Source organism: Charadrius vociferus, unplaced genomic scaffold, assembly GCF_000708025.1.
Source record: "Charadrius vociferus isolate BGI_N301 unplaced genomic scaffold, ASM70802v2 scaffold767, whole genome shotgun sequence".
In the NCBI taxonomy this organism is placed as follows: domain Eukaryota; kingdom Metazoa; phylum Chordata; class Aves; order Charadriiformes; family Charadriidae; genus Charadrius; species Charadrius vociferus.
In genome coordinates, this window is record NW_009649076.1 from 165,525 (window position 1) to 181,911 (window position 16,387).

The 16,387-nt window shown below is 43.3% G+C and overlaps 1 protein-coding gene across 1 annotated transcript in view; it reads right to left on the reverse strand.

Annotated features, from left to right (window-relative positions):
- Positions 1-16,387, reverse strand: part of ANK2 (ankyrin 2, neuronal) — a 313,778-nt gene that overhangs the window by 141,207 nt on the left and 156,184 nt on the right. The window contains exon 2 of the mRNA XM_009888182.1: positions 14,558-14,659. Coding sequence (XP_009886484.1) covers positions 14,558-14,659 — 102 coding nt within the window. The remainder of the gene's footprint in view (positions 1-14,557; positions 14,660-16,387) is intronic.

Here is a 16,387-nt window from a genome sequence, read left to right on the forward strand (position 1 = left end):
TACCAACTCAGAGAAATCCCAGGACTTAGCCAAATTTACACAGGATGTGTCTATTCAATCAGGATTATTCCCGGCTGATGTAGCTGTCCTGAACCCTGGACTCTCCCCCTTCTGGGATAACTGGTATCAAACAGAAAACCAAATGCACAAGTGGACCAAAGTGGTTGCCGATTACACGCGGCTTGCAAATTATATCGGTCCTTGGCTCTGCTGCTTTCTGCTGAGCAAGTCTTCACTAAGCTTTGAGGTTTTGTAACCTCATTCAAAAAGGGAAAGAAAATTCATGAAAGAAGAGCTCAGATTTTCAAAAAAAAGCAACCTAAGAAAGTTAGAACCTAAATCCTTTTCATAGAATGGTTTTGGTTGGAAGAGACCCTTAAGATCATCAAGAGCAAGCATTAACCTAACGCTGCCAATTTACCACTAAAACAGGTATTTCACATAAATCAGGTAATTCACATTAAATAGGAATAGGATACTTTCTCTCTCATAAATTTCAGCCACGGAAAGTGGATCTCCCTCTTTCCACTCTCCCTATTCCACCCAAGGGAAAAATATAAAACGACAGCCTGTTGTAACTGAATCGCCCACCTATTTTTCACAATCCGGCGGTATTTTTCACAGTACACCGGGCAGGTGACAGCAACAGATACTGCCACTGCCCTCAAGCATCCTCCTCTTTTCCATATTGCAGGCATCATAAGCGATACTCAGGTATTTGTGTAACTTGCAGCAAGCTGAGCGCTGCGCGATTTTTAATCGCTTTACTTGTCTCTAAGCAGTTCATAGTCATTTAAATTGCGAAATAAACCCAGCAGCTTTCTGGTCTTTTTATTTGTCCATCCACAGAGTTCAAGCTTGCAATTCCCAGCAGGATTTTAAAGCACTTGGCACTTCGCAGGAGGCATTTAATGGGAGTGGGTCCAACGGCTGCAGACACAGCCATCCAAGCGCGTTTCTGAAGTAACTCCATTTAATTCTCCCTTCCTTTAAGCAGCACGGGTGGATTTTTTGTGGTCAAATTCAGAAGTGCCACCAGGAGAAACGCAAAGGAACTGAAGGCAGGCTGCATTCACAAGCTGCCAAAAGAAGGAGAATGTCCTTTACGCCGTCTGGTAGTAAGGAAACGTTCACGAGAAACGCGATTTCAAATCCCATTCTGTGGGTAAAGCAGCAGCAACCACATCTTCCTCATTCCAGAGGAACGCTCTTACTCCCGAGCGGCAGAGCCCAGGGGTGGGCAGGAGCGCCTGGATCAAGGATGAGTTTTTGGCCAGAATTGTGGGGCGAGGTTAACCATAATCATCAACATGAGGAACGCTGCGCATGTCCGTGAATTTTCTGCAGGCTGAAAAACCTTCAGAAAGCTCTAATCTTCCTTGTTTTTTTTCATCTGAGTATTAAATAACCATAATTACTACCCACGGCGGTTGAAAGCTTTGAAATCGTATTTTGTGGGGAAAACACACAGCGCTCTTCTCGTTGTTTGAGAACAAAGACCTGTTCTCATACCTAATCTCACCGATTCACTCACCGACACTTTTTATGAGAGCGGGAGCGGTAACTTTGACTCCTCACAGCTGATGCATTGCTATGACACGTTATTAACCTGTTTCGCTCCTTGCCAGCAGGCTGAAGTCCACAGAGGAGCAGAGAAACTGCACTGCCGCATGACCCACACGAATTACGCGTGCGCAACGTGCCGCTGAAAGCAAAAAGTTGAGGACAAGCTTCTTTTTTAGTTTCCCGTGTGCCAAAGGATGGAGAAAGCCAGACCTGTCCCACGGCTTAAGGAGCAGCAATCTCTTAAAATACCTGTATTCGTGCCTCTAAGACACAGGTACCACGTTAAGCAGCTGAAAGTTAATATTATCGCAGAGATTATGCGGGTTTCCTTGCAACACGTGGGGGTTTTTTTAAGCCGTTAAAACATAAGCAAAACGAATACGTGAGGTCGAGTAAAAAGGTTACAGAAAGCAACTACAGCCTAAGTACAGTTCCCACTGCGCGCGTTCAAATTCTGTACTTCCTTAAATAAAGTAAGCAGCAGAAGCAAACACTGCACTTCAAACGCTGAGGGCCAGAGCGACCGGAGCCTTAAAGCAAGCTTTGTTCCCCCGTAATCAGAACCAATGCTGTAATTATTTCCCAACCCACATGGCTGATCCCTGCTACTTATGATGACGGAAGCTCAGATTTAATCGATGCAACTCCTCCGTTCCTGTCAACTGGTCTCTTGTATTTTTGAACAACAAGGGTTTCTGGCGCTGCCCTTTTTCTCTCCCGTGCCTACCAAAAAGTGGTGGGCGGAGATGAAATCACAGTCGTCTGCTAAGCAAAACTGTACAGCTTAGGGACTGCTCCTCCCCACAAAGCCGACGTATACCGTAACTACCTTTCTTTTACAGGCTCACTTGTACTTCTTTCATAAAAGAACATAGTACTAAGCCCTCCAAGCTTGGTTCTTCAAGTGTTTCCCCTGCAGAGCCCCATTCCTTCAGCTCTTTTCCTCCTCTACCACCGAGCTAGAGGCGTCAACCTCTTGTATCCCGTAGCGTGCTACAAACACACACACGTACCACTGCTGCTCACAGTGCTTATTAAGGTGTCACCCTACATATTTTTGCCACACCAGGAAAGCCCACATTTTTCTTGTACATCACAGAAATCACCAACCTTTTCTAAGACAATGGAAATTCAGTCACTTTTTTCCCCACGAGGCAAGCGCTAAGTCTCACTGCTACTGTCTGAAAATCACCCAAGGAAGTCCATGCTACTTTTGCCTTTGTATTCAGTTGCCTCATGGAGTGATCCTCATGGAACGGAAGTTCTTCAGCCACTGTCCAGTTCAGCATCAATCCTGCTGTGCCATCATTACAAAGATGATGCGAGGGCTGGAGCACCTCTCCTATGAGGAGAGGCTAAGAGAGTTGGGGTGGTTCAGCCTGGAGAAGAGAAGGCTCCGGGGAGACCTTATTGCGGCCTTCCAGTGCCTAAAGGGGCTCCAGGAGAGCTGGGGAGGGACTTTTACAAGGGCATGTAGTGATAGGATGAGGGGGGATGGCTATAAATTGGAAGACGGTAGATTTAGATGAGATATTAGGAAGAAATTCTTGACTGTGAGGGTAGTGAGGCACTGGCCCAGGTTGCCCCGAGAAGCTGTGGCTGCCCCATCCCTGGAGGTGTTCAAGGCTGGGTTGGACGGGGCTTGGAGCAACCTGGGCTGGTGGAAGGTGTCCCTGCCCATGGCAGGGGGGTTGGAACTGGATGGTCTTCAAGGTCTCTTCCAACCCAAACCATTCCATGATTCCATGATTTACTCCTTCTGGGACATCACCCAGATCGCTGTGACACCCAAGAGCAAGAATAGCTTCTGTTATTCCTGTTGTGCCAAAGCAAACTGATCCCACCGAAAGGCAACTTCTTGGCAGAGCATCAGGTCAACCTGTAGTTGAAAGAACACTTTAAATCTACAAAGTCAGTGCTGCTACCAGAAGCGCTTCCGCTTCTCCTGTCCTCTCCTCGGCTCGCTTCTATCCCCAGCCACCTCTCTGCAGATCAGGTCCCTCAATCCTCTGGTGGGAGGCTGCACACAGGCTTCTCCTGTCACCGCAGGAGAGAGCACGGCGCGGAAGCGCGACCGCCAAAGCCGCGGCAAGGCCGGCATCGCTGCTTCTGTAGCAGTAGCAACTCATTAAAAAAAAAAAAAAAAAAGTCAAAATACAGCCCCAGGAGCTGCCTGGAATTACTGCAGCTTCGCTGACAAAGCGCACAGCTCAGCTGCAATGCGGGCACGGCGCGAGCTTTTACACCCTCCCCTCGAAGCTCGGCTGCGGCCGGTATAGACGATAACCTGGTAGTCCTCGAAAGCTTTACTCGCCTTCTGCTGGTGAGACTTAGTGAGAAGTACAAGGAACATGAAAATGCATAGATGGGGGAAAGACATTGCTTGAAGGAAGTGGGGAAAAATTCTTTGTACAAGTGAACATTTGCTTGGGTTACTTCAGTATGTAATGGCCTCGGCACTGAAGAAAACAACCTTTATTCAATTTAATGATTCCTACTCCCCTGAAGTTTACTTCCTTTTGAAGGTATTCATCAAGTACTTAATATCTTTAAAGAATGTACATTATCAAAATTAACCCTCCTCTTCTCTTTACGCTAATAGTCTTACAATTCCCATCGACTGATGGAAGTGGGGATGCAAAACTTTCCAGGAAGATTTGCCAACATTCGAGTTTCTAATTACTCTTGCCTTTGTCGCACAAGGTCAGGCATTTAAGGAACTTAGGAGAAAAAAAACTTCACGAAAGTCAACAAAAATAAAACAATACAAAAAAAATCTATTTTTTTAAGGTTTCGAGACTCTGTTGCAGCATGACATGTGATGCACTTTTACCAAGTTCCTTCCACTGACGCTGTGTTCACAGGCTTATATAGATCCTGGCAGGCCAATAGCAAAGCCTAAGTTACAAAGACAATGAAAATTAAAAAGCTACTGTGACTAACTCCGCGTGGTCACGTTAACTCCTTTACATGTTTTGCCAGAGGTACAAAGGCATCTGCACTCACCAGCAGAAGCTCAGACTAAAAAGCAGTATCGTAGTCTTTGTAAAAGTCAAATACTTTCCTCTGCCTCTTTAACTGATGTCAGTCTAAGGTTGCTGCAAATTCTCACTGAATACATCTCTTGGGGAAGTCAGAAGCGCATGTGGTCAACCTCTTTTCAAGAAGGGTTGGTTGAAGGGTACATCGGAGAGCTGAGCGTGACCTTCTCAAGTCTGAAGGTTTGTTGAAATTCTTCCCCAAAATATCACCAAGAAATAAAGTGGATGGTTGAAAAAAGAAAAATAATTTCAAGATGATGAAAACTCTCCCTTTATGTCGCTTTATAGCCTATGAACTTATGAAAATGAATTAACCTACTGAGTGACATCAACGCGTGATACCGTCGCCCTCATTATGCCTCCGGTGCTACTTCAGGCTATAGTTGGCACTACTGGCAGCGTTAGCCGCTTTCCGTTTGGACCCAACGAGGGAGTAATTAATAGCTGGTGCTCTGCCTTGCTGTAACTGAAGCAATGAAGACACCAATCAAATCATAAAGAAGCCGAGAAAAGGAGAGCAAAAGCCAAAAAGATCTAAGTTTTGAAGAGCCTGGGAGCTGAAGGCCCCCCCCAAACTGCCTAATATTTGAATCCCGTTCTTGTCAAGGCATCAGACTGCACATACATTCCTTGTGAACACAAAAGAATTCTTCAAAACAAATGCCAAAAATCCATCAAATTTTTCCTTCCAAGAAAGTAACTCTATCACCACGAAAACTGACAAGACAAGATGGGGAAATGTCACTTTACATCGCCTTCGGGATTGCCAATTCTGTTTCAAAACACAGCAGACAGCCGACGAACCCTTAAACTAGTCAGATTTTGGGGTCTAACCTCTGCTAGAACTATGGGCTGCACAAAGGCATACTGTAAAAATCAAAGTTCGTTTTGAAAGCCAACATTTTGAAGGTTGATTCAGAAGCAAGTTGTCTTCTCTTGCTACATTAACTACAAATAGCAACCACGTCCCAAAATATCTACATTTGTAACATAAGGAAAATAGCTTTAAAGGAATGAAGGATTTCCAGTGGCTATCAGCTTTTCACCCTATAAAATACCAGTAATTAGATTTTTTTTTTTTAAAGTGACTTTTTAAAACAGGAGAATTTTGTCCCCTGACGTTTCTAACTCTCTCCAGAAATAAAGAAATAGAAATTATTTGTGATGTTCACAATAGATGATGGCGCTTGAATTCAGATTAAAGTAAGGAGTTCCATAATAGTTTAACTTGCTATGAAGGCAGTATTCAACAAAGCATAATAAAATAATAACTAATTATTAATTATATAACTATATGAAGAACTGTAACTTATCCCTGTATTCAGTACACCCAGAAATGTTGATTTCCATCAGATTTTTGGAAACAGTTGAATTGGGGAAATACTCTGATTATTTATAAAGACAGATCTCTAAGAAAACTTGGGATCTGAGAAACAAACGCTAAAATTGAAGAAAGCATCTTCTTGTGTTATCTCTGTTCAGGAAAGCTTATTGTTAACATTATGTACTGCCTTCTGAGATGGGATCTAGTCTAAAAATAGCATTATACTGAGAAAAAAAAATATCCTTGCATATACTAAGCTTCATTTTTGAAAGAGCATTCAGATATCTCACTTAAAAATAAAATACACACACCCGCTGCGTTTTGTGTGGAGCGTGTTAGCTTTTCCCCTTAGACAGCACACAACCACATAGATGCCCCATTCAAACCCCAAAGAGGAGGAGGAGAAGGAGGAGGAGGAGGAGGAGGACCACCTCCAAGGCTGCAGTAGCAGCTGCCATGGCTTATTCACTAACCTCTAGAAGAGAAGTCTGCTCCCACTCATAATAAAATTTACAATAAACCAGTGATGCTTAATCAATAGAAGTTGAGGGTCTTCATTATCAAAAAGCTTTGTGAGCAATTTTATATGGCACCAGAACTGGAGTTTGCGAGAAGCTGAAGTGCCTGTACGCCCTCAACAGATGGTGAAGGCTACGAAACAGGGTCTGAGCAAACTGGTCTAGTGCGAGGTGTCCTTGACCATGGCAGGTGGGTTGGAACTAGATGATCATTAAGGTCCTTTCCAACCCAAACCATTCTGTGATTCTACGAAATCAGGCTCACTAGTCCTGACGACACAGGATGTCCATCTCAGCTCCTTCTTTGCCCTCGGGAACTCCACTAGAACAATCGATGCCTTCAGGGATCAGATTAGCCAGTGCACAGAGAGAAGCTTTTCCTGGCTAACAGGGCTGAGAATCCAAATTAGACGTTAATTTTATTCGTAGATCTGAAGGGGTTATTTTAGCATTCTTTGTTTTCTACTGTTTGTCAAGAGCTCAAAACACTTCATACAATCAAGAAAACTCCTGAGTTAACTCAACCCGGATGTCAGATGAAAATATTTAATTAAATCACGTTAATGTGGTTTTTTTCTGTTTTGCATACTAGTCAAACACTTTTTTTTTTTTTTTTTAAACCCTAGTAAGTGCAGGTATAAGTGCAGCTTTGATCTTAACCGCAGTGCAAACCCACAGATTCTGAAAGTTGGCGGTGCGGCCATCTATCATCCGGGAACGTTTTACCTATTTCAAGCCACTAAGAAATTGCGTGCCACATCTCTTCTGATATTTGCATTTATCTGGCTCTGATTTCACCTCTAGAGCGCGAGAGCTTTGCCAGCTGCAGGATGGGGAGTCCCTTTCCACAGAAGGTACATCTGCAGCGACCCCAGTCATAGTCCTCTCAGAGCAAGCAGAAGAATAGCAACACTGGACGAAAAAAAAAAACTTGTACGGTTTCCAAGTAATTATCAGACTAACTGCTGTGTCCTGGGGGTGGTCCTTCAGCGCTTATAATCAAGACATAGAATTTTCTGGATCTGTTTGAATATAAGAACTTGAGTCCAGATTTACTCTCTCCTAAGCGGGGAATTTGAAGCTCGCCAGGTTGTGTCCCACATAACTTGGCAAGTTTTTTCTTGACAGTAGGTCTTCTAATGGAAACTTTCTTCTAGACAGCAAGACAAGATTCTTTCTATATGTTTTCAATAAGCAGCACGTGGAAAGCCCCAGTTCTTATCGTGCTTATCATTAAATTCCTTGGCACAGACAACAGAACCGCTCGTGCTTTTGCGTCCTAACTTCCATTTGACACGTGTCTGATCAGCCGCAGCTCTTCTTCAGCAGGGAAGGCAGTGTATCAAAATATTTTAGATTATTTCATTTCTCATTCTTCCATCTAGTCTTTTTTTTTTTTTTTAAATAAACAGTGGCCACAATTGTGGAGGTTTTAATTAGTTTTGACATTTTTCCAGTCTGAATGTCAGCATACAAGTATCAGAAAAGGAGCAAGGAATTTTATGGAGGCTTTCTTGGTGGTATAGATAAGATTTGGATAGTGTAAAGCTCCAGTTCAGGAAAACAGCCTTCTTCAGACTAGCATTCAGCTGCATACTTAAATAAAATTAGTTAGGGCTTAAATGTAGTTTTAAAATTGAACACCTAGCTACTTTTCCACAGAATTAAGGACTTGGAGATGTTGAGAATACCAAGAAACTTTGAAAAGCTATCCCTTGCACCCTAGATTCCTACTGTTAGGGCTGTCTCTCCGTGCGTGACACAGCACAGCTCACACGCTGTCAGCATTAGGTTCTCCCCCCGGCAGCCTGGGCACCCCGCACCACCTCCTGCCCGCAGTCTTCTCCTGGTCCTCTGTGGTGGGACCATGGCACCACATCCCCAAGACACAGCGTGTGTTTGTTTCTTTTCTCTGTGTGAAAGTTCCTGAAATAACACGAATTCCGTATCCCAGGCTATTAAAGAAGAGAGCTTTTTTTTTTTAAATATTTGCCACAAGTAAGTTGAGCACAACGTGGCTCGTGGCCCGAGACAAGGCTTAACGGGATCGCAGCTCACTGGGATATACTGGGGGACCATGAGGAGCAGCAGCATCCTCAGCAGAAGCTTTCCCTGCTGCGCGAGGAGAGCGGTCCCTGCGCTGAGCATCCCCTGGAACTGCTCCCAGGTCTCATCTCAGAGAAAACCAGCTGCTTTACACCAGAAGGAGCCTGAGCGCCGACTAACACCCGTGGAGCACGGATGATTAGGGCACCAGGATTCAGCGGTGAAACTGGGGAGGGCAGGTTGTTTAACAGCATGGGCACGCTCATTATGTTCCCAAAGGGAGCCAAAGCACAGGATTTTTTTCTTACAATTGTTACGCAGGGGGATATGGGAGTATAACCAGCGATGCCGCACCAACGACACCTTCCATTAATAGTCGTTATTCGCAGAAGCCTTTCCCCAAGACAGATAGCGCAGGCAACGTATGTCAGGGGCAGCACGTTCGGAGCCTTCTCTGCTCCCAAACTTCCCCCGAACACCCGCATCTTTTTACCAGGAACTCTTCCCTCTTGACAGCTCTCCCACTGCTGCAGTCAAACAGAACGACCTGTGCTGCCAGCAAGCCGAACCTGACCCTGTGGTCTACGGAGGTGAACGGTCTTTGAAGTTTCTGTTTAGATGCTGCCCTCAAATTTTAGCCCACGTCAGGATGCACGAGTCACACAGCAGAGCTTATGCGACACATCTACTGAATGATTTACTGACTGTAAAGGTTGTTTTTAAACAATATTAAGCGATTTTGCTTTCCTAATTCACAGCCATGGTCCAGTTAGTGGTCATTTTGATAACATCTGGCGAAGAGTTAGGCGGAAGTTAGACACCTCACAGCCTGAGCTTTGAAGTCCTTCAAAGAAATGCCATAGATTTCACTCGAATGTCAAGCCATTTTTCAGGACTTATGCAGACGCTTACTTGCATATTTATTTTAAGTCACGGTTGCAGTGCTATTAAATTTGATGACACTAGTCACTTAAATAAGCATTGCAAATGTAGGTCCCTAGGTTATGAAGCAAAAGTAATTGGAGTTATGTGACAGACTTACAAAAGAGCCAAGCTAAAACATTCTATCACATTAGAGACCTACCAACGGTGGAACTTTAATGGTGTATTTTTACAGCAGTAATAACTTTCCTGAAAGGGGAGGGAGTATTTTAAGCAGAAAATGTAAATACCTTTTTATAACAATACGTATAACAGAAATTGTTTTACTTAAGACTGACCAGTGATGAAAACATATCTAAGTTCACAGCCTTCTGAAACAAGGTAAAAGAAAAAAGAAATCACAGCAACTCTCTAACCATCTGAGGGTCATCGGAATTGCATTGCTAATGCAAGCGAGCCGCAAGATTTTAATCTGCTTGGACACAAGTGAGCTAGTCAGCTAAAAATACCACCCACTGAATGCTTCTTTACCGGCTGAGACCTGCCAAAAATAGCAAGGGAAACCTCAGACTTCCGCACCTCAGGTCACAGGGGATCAGGTGCTTCGCGTGGGATGGCGAAGGAAAATCAACTGGCTGACCACGCTGCGTTCAGGGTGATCAAGTAGGATATAACATCTCCATAACGCCCAGATTGCCCCGTGCTCTTTCTACTGTATGAGCGCACGTTTTGAATTGGATTTGCTCTCGGTGAAACAATCACCTCTACCGTTCCACCAACTGCTCCTGAGGGAGGAGACTGGCACTGCGGAGTGCTAAACCTCCTCCTGCTTCCTTTGAACGTCACGATGAAGAAGTGGTGTAGAACCCGCTGAAGATAGACAAGGTCATGTAACTACACAGCTGGGAAAAATTCCTTCTGAAATTTTATGAAGGCCAAGATAGGATTTGGGCAACCCAACAGACCAAGAAAATCTGCATTAGAACTGAACCACTGAAGTGAAATGCAATTGCACCAGAAATTGCACGAGAGACTGGTTAAAACAGTACAAAGTTCTTTCTTATAATAATAGGTTGAGGGTATACCACAAGTAAGCCAAAGGAAGAAGATGTAAAAAATTCATTACAACTCCTTCTGCCCCTTCAAAATAATCCCCTCACAGGTTTCTGAAGCAATTTCCTATTAGTTTTCATACAGGTGGCTTCCAGATATTAAAGAAGAAAACAAAAGTTTCATTTCTTCCCTGAGGGGTCAGAGACAGAGCGATTGAAACCCAAATTCCAGAGCCTGGGGAATTTGCCATCAGCGTCGCCGGCAGGGTACTCTTCCCGAGCACGCTGCCCAACGACTCGGTTAAAATGCTCTCAGAAAAAGGAAGATTTCACAATTTCATGTGGGATTATTGCTCTTGCTACCAAAGAAAATCCATGCTTTCGTAGCATTTCTTTGCTACCAAAGAAATCCACGGCTTCTGAAGCCTACGTTCGTATCAGAGCGGGAAACAGCTCAAGCTTTCAGTCCAAAAATGGACTTGGAAAATGTGCACCTTTCACCTTAGTTGTTAAAAAAAAAAAAAGAAAAAAAATTAGAAATGCTGTTTCAACAGCCTTTTTCCTTCTAGCTGCCCTGGAGAGCAATTTATTAGCTGTCGCAGGTTAATGGAGTCATAATATAATTTCCTCACTAATTCCAAAGACAAATACAGCTTTATTTCCCAACTATTTTATTTATTTATACCAGGTAGGTCCCACAGCAACTAGCAGCTCAACTCCTGGACACAATTTAAATTACGAGCTGCAACTGTGTCTCAGGACACAGTAACAACGTATTGATTATTTCTGATTTTAACCTGAATAGCGATCAGAAGAGATAAGACAATATGGGTGTTTTCTCCATACAAAGACTAAACCAATATTTTTTACTTCAATTTTTTTCCACTGTCTGGTACTAGTATATTCCATCCCTACACATTTCCCAAAGGGCAGAGAAGCTCCAAACACCTTATACCTGGAAACACACTCTGCCAAAAAGGAAATATTTTTTATTAAATCCAAGTGTAAAAGTAATATGAATGACAGGGGGAAGATTAGATTCACAATGGAATTCTCTTTCTTCTCTTCAGTAAAGCACAATACTTTACATCATTTTCCTGTCTTTAGGTTATTTAGTGATATTTAGAGGATACTTTTCACCACAAAACAGAAAAAAATTGAAAAACCTAATGTGAATAGAGTATTGTGTACAAGCAAATAATATTTTAGTTCTAAAATTTGTTTACTAAAATATTAACTGAATAATCTGAATTTAAAAAATTAGTAAAATCCACAGATAATGTGCAAATTTACCCATTTATTTCACTAATATCTGCTCTCTTTGGTATGAATTACGCAATTGCTATCCCATTGCTCCAGCATTCGCGTTAATTTAACGAGCAAGCCAAGCAATAACAAGCCCTGAAAACTACGCATAAAACTAAAAACACAGACTATATTTCCTTATTTTTGGAGAAACACCTATCAACATGTTGCAAACAGGGCCGGGATCATTTCTTTAAGAACAGTAAAAAGGTTGTTACAAATTGAGAGCAGCAATTTCTTTTTTTGAAGTTATTGCTATTACCATCACATGAACGAGAACGCGTCCTGGAAGAGAACTCTTGCTCTAGGTATAACAATAACCCCAGACTCTAAAAACGTCCCCGTGGACGTTTACAGGGCTTAAATATAACACACTGAATGTGAAAAAAAAAAAAATGATGATTGCAAGAAACTGCTTTAGGTGACTGAAAACATGTTTTGCAATTCGATTTTGAAATCTGCTCAAACACTACCGCGTTCCTCTCTGCAAACTGTGGCCTGAAAAAGCTAATTAGCCTCTACCAGCTTCAATTTTCCTACTCATTCAAGCACACCTCGCTTTAAAACTGCCGAGCAACGTCTTCGCGTGTAAGCTAAGGACACCATTTTGCATACGTGGCTTTCAACTTCTTCCTTGGCTCTGCCAAAGGATGCCGGTCCACGCTGTCCCTTAGACAAATGTTTGCAACAAAAACTTTCTTTTAAACTTAAAGACCTGTGAAGATGCCAGAAAAGAGGTCTTTAAAATAGCTTTGAAAAAAACCCCAAACTAACCAACATACAAAAAACCAACCCCAAATCACCACCTGGCAACTGGCATGCTGTGGATTTTATGAGTCACAGTCATCTCACTGCCATCCTCCACTCATCTGGCAATTTGTTGTACTACCTATTGCTCCTCAACCCCCATCCGCAATGCACGTCCTCTGCAGAAAGGCATCTTTGCTTACCATGGACAATACCCATTATATGGCCATGTCCCATTACAACTCATAAACGGATAAAATCAACAGTAATAACTGACAGGGAAAAAAAATACGAGTGTTGGCATAGTCTCACTTCTCCAGACAAATAAAAGAATGAGAGATGCTCAGTATGGGGGAAAAAAAAAAAAGTATAATGGGTGGTCTCAGCTTCACAAGTGTCCTGCTCAGACAGACTTCCATCTCACTGTCATAGAATCATAGAACCGTCTAGGTTGGAAGGGACCTTGAAGATCACCAAGTCCAACCATCAACCTAACACTGCCAAGTCCACCACTAAACCATGTTCCTCAGCACCACGTCTACCCATCTTTTAAATACCTCTAGGGACGGCAATGCCACCGCTGCCCTGGGCAGCCTGTTCCAATGTTTGATAACCCTTTCGGTGAAGAAATTTTTCCTAATATCCAATCTAAACCTCCCCTGGTGTAATGTGAAGCCATTTCATCTTGTCCTATCGCTTGTTAATTGGGAGAAGAGACTGACCCCCGCCTCACCACAACCTCCTCTCAGGTAGCAATGAGGTCACCTCTCAGCCTCCTCTTCTCCAGGCTGAACACCCCCAGTTCCCTCAGCTGTTCCTCTTAAGACTTGTCCTCCAGACCCCTCGCCAGCTTCATTGCCCTTCGCTGGACATGTTCCAACACCTCAATGTCTTTCTTGTAGTGAGGGGCCCAAAACTGAACACAGCACTCAACGTGGGGCCTCACCAGTGCTGAGTACAGGGGGGGCAATCACTTCCCCAGTCCTGCTCACCACACTACTCCTGATACAGGCCAGGATGCCATTGGCCGCCTTGACCACCTGGGCACATGGTTGTCCCAGCAACACAAACCCAAGCAGACCTGGATCGAGGCAGGTTTCGCTGAACGCAGATGCCTCAGGACGTCCAAACTGTAGTTTTCTACAAGGAAACCAATCAGAATTACCGAGAACCTTCATAGAATCACAGAATTGTCTAGGTTGGAAGAGACCCTTGGGATCATCGAGTCCAACCATCTACCCTACTCTACAAAGTTCTCCCCTACACCGTATCCCCCAACACCACATCTAAACGGCTCTTAAACACACCCAGGGATGGGCACTCAACCACCTCCCTGGGCAGCCGATTCCAGTGCCCGACCGCTCTTTCTGTGAAAAATTCTTTCCTCATGTTCAGTCTAAATCTCCCCTCTTGGAGCTTGAAGCCATTCCCTCTGGTTCTGTCATTAATTACCTGTGAGAAGAGACCAGCACCAACCTCTCTACAGTTTCCTTTCAAATAGGTGTAGAGAGTGATGAGGTCTCCCCTCAGCCTCCTCCTCCTCAAACTAAACAGTCCCAGATATCAACTTGATATCCAGCCATGTTTTATCATGGTATTCACCTGTATCCAGAGAATACTACATAGTAACTTCCTCAACTAGAATTATTGTTGGGTTTTTTTTTTGCATAACTTGAGTATTCCACCAAATATTTAGTGCTCACTCTTTCTACCTGAACTGGAACTTCACAACAGCGGGACTGTTAGTGTTAGACTACCAAAGCATACCTTCAGTTTTCATTATAGGTACTTCGCTAACATATATCTATACCAGTGCAGGACACTGGCAAGAAAGAGGAGCCAAAAAGGCTGACACAAAGCTTTACTAAAAGCAGCAGCCCCCTTTTATAGACGTTATCAGCTTCTTGTAGACAGATACCGCTGAAGAACGAGACTGAAAACAGCTTGAGGTGAATTAAAACAGCTGTATAAAGTAATCTAGCCCGAAAACCCCTAGGTTTTGGGGGGTGGGTGGGATGGTGGTGGTGTGTTTATCGCAACTCGCTCTTGTGAACTTCTGCCCTTCGACTATCTTACCTGATTACATGTGTTAATGTCGATTCCACTCTTCAGGTATTCCACTACTTTGTCCAGATTGCCAGCTCTGGCAGCTCGGAGAAAGCTTGCATTGCTGTCAGACTGTGAAAAGAGAAGAAGAAGAAAAAAAAAAATCTCTGGTTAGCTCCTGCTTAAAAGAGAGCACAACAACATCACCAGCGAAGGGTTTCCGCGGTTCACGCTGCAGGAGAATAAAACTGTGAAGAAAACCGACTTTGAATTATATCTGCACTAATTAGCATACACATACTTAAACCAGGCAGAAAAGAACTGCAGACCTGTCAGAGGGAGCAAAAAGTGCAATAATTGCTGAAGTTCAAAATTTAGCAAAAACCAAAAGAAAAAAAAAAAACCCCAACCGAAAATTATAGTAACAAATATTAGCAATAAGAAGAAAAAATAGGCATCAACTTGCTAAGCATAGTTTTCGGTTTGATTTTTTCATCTATATATACTGAAAACTCTGGAAAATAACTGGTCAATGGTGTTACTGGCTATACTACTTAAGAAAACATATGTTAGCTTTAGATTTGTACTTGGTATATAAAGTTACATGACTACAGTGCTTATTGATGCACACACACTGTCTTAAAGCAGAGGTACACACTGGAGAAAAAAAAAAAACCACTATCCAAGAGCCAAAAAGCCCTATGGATGTATTTTACCACCTGTGACACAGAAGTGGGATATGCTAAAGGCAAAAAAAAATAAAAATAAAAATAAAATCATAAAAGTCGCACAAAACGGGGCAGCACGGCAAGTGGAGCTAACCATAAAACAAAGCGGATGAAGTAAAACCTGAGCATCTAAATCCAGGATAACGTCGTAAACACACTTGCTCCTAACTGGCCTGCATTCACACCTTTGCCCTAAGCAGTTAGAGCTTAAAAAAAAATAAACAAATAACATCACGTTTTCATTTTTCGGCTAGCTTGTGGGATGTACTGTTAAAGCCAGGGAGCGCAAAATGCATCAGCCCGCTCGCCTTTATCTACGATCACGACACGGCGTTATATTGGCTATTTGAAACCAGCACATACTTCGATGTCCACCCACGTGCGAACCTACACACAGGCAAATTGGAGGAGGAAAAGCAAAGTTGTGCGAGAGAAGCAACGATTAAACAGAATAAGCATTTGGGAACGCACAGAGAGACAATAACAATTTTCATACTTAAATAAGTAGAGTAGGAGCCAGTTTCAAAAAGCAGATCAATAACTATAAAAGCCTCTTTTGTGGGGCTGTGGTCAGAGAGGTGCAGGAGGACGCGCGCACCGTTGGATTGGTCCTCAGCGTTCCACTGGAACACCTCTGATTGAGCACGTTTCTCATCTAATTTCCCCTCCCCGTCAGAAACACCGGGTTGAAAACCATATTTTCACATCATGAGAATATCCTAAAATCCTCCCACTTTCAGCTTATTAATCCCGATGGACAAAGCAATTTGTTTCAGTCACCCAATCCATTTCAACGCATTTCTTTCGGTCACCCCACTTACCACGCTGTCCTAACTCACTTGGCAATCCCCGATTCCAACCTATTTTAATCTGCAACAGATGGATGTCATCAAAATGATGATTCTTACAACTGCGCTGCCACGCCAAGACAAAAATATTTCCTTTGAAATTCCTTTCAGCCAACTTCAGCACATTTTCCGCATCCTCTACTGTTAAGAAAACAGAGCGTCTTTGTATAGAGGCCGCAGGGTGACGGGGAAGGTAGTGCAGGAATTCACGTTGACAGAACCCTTTCAGAGCTCCAGGCTTCGGCCAGGGCAGCATATGGATGACTCTTGACACAGAAGCGTCT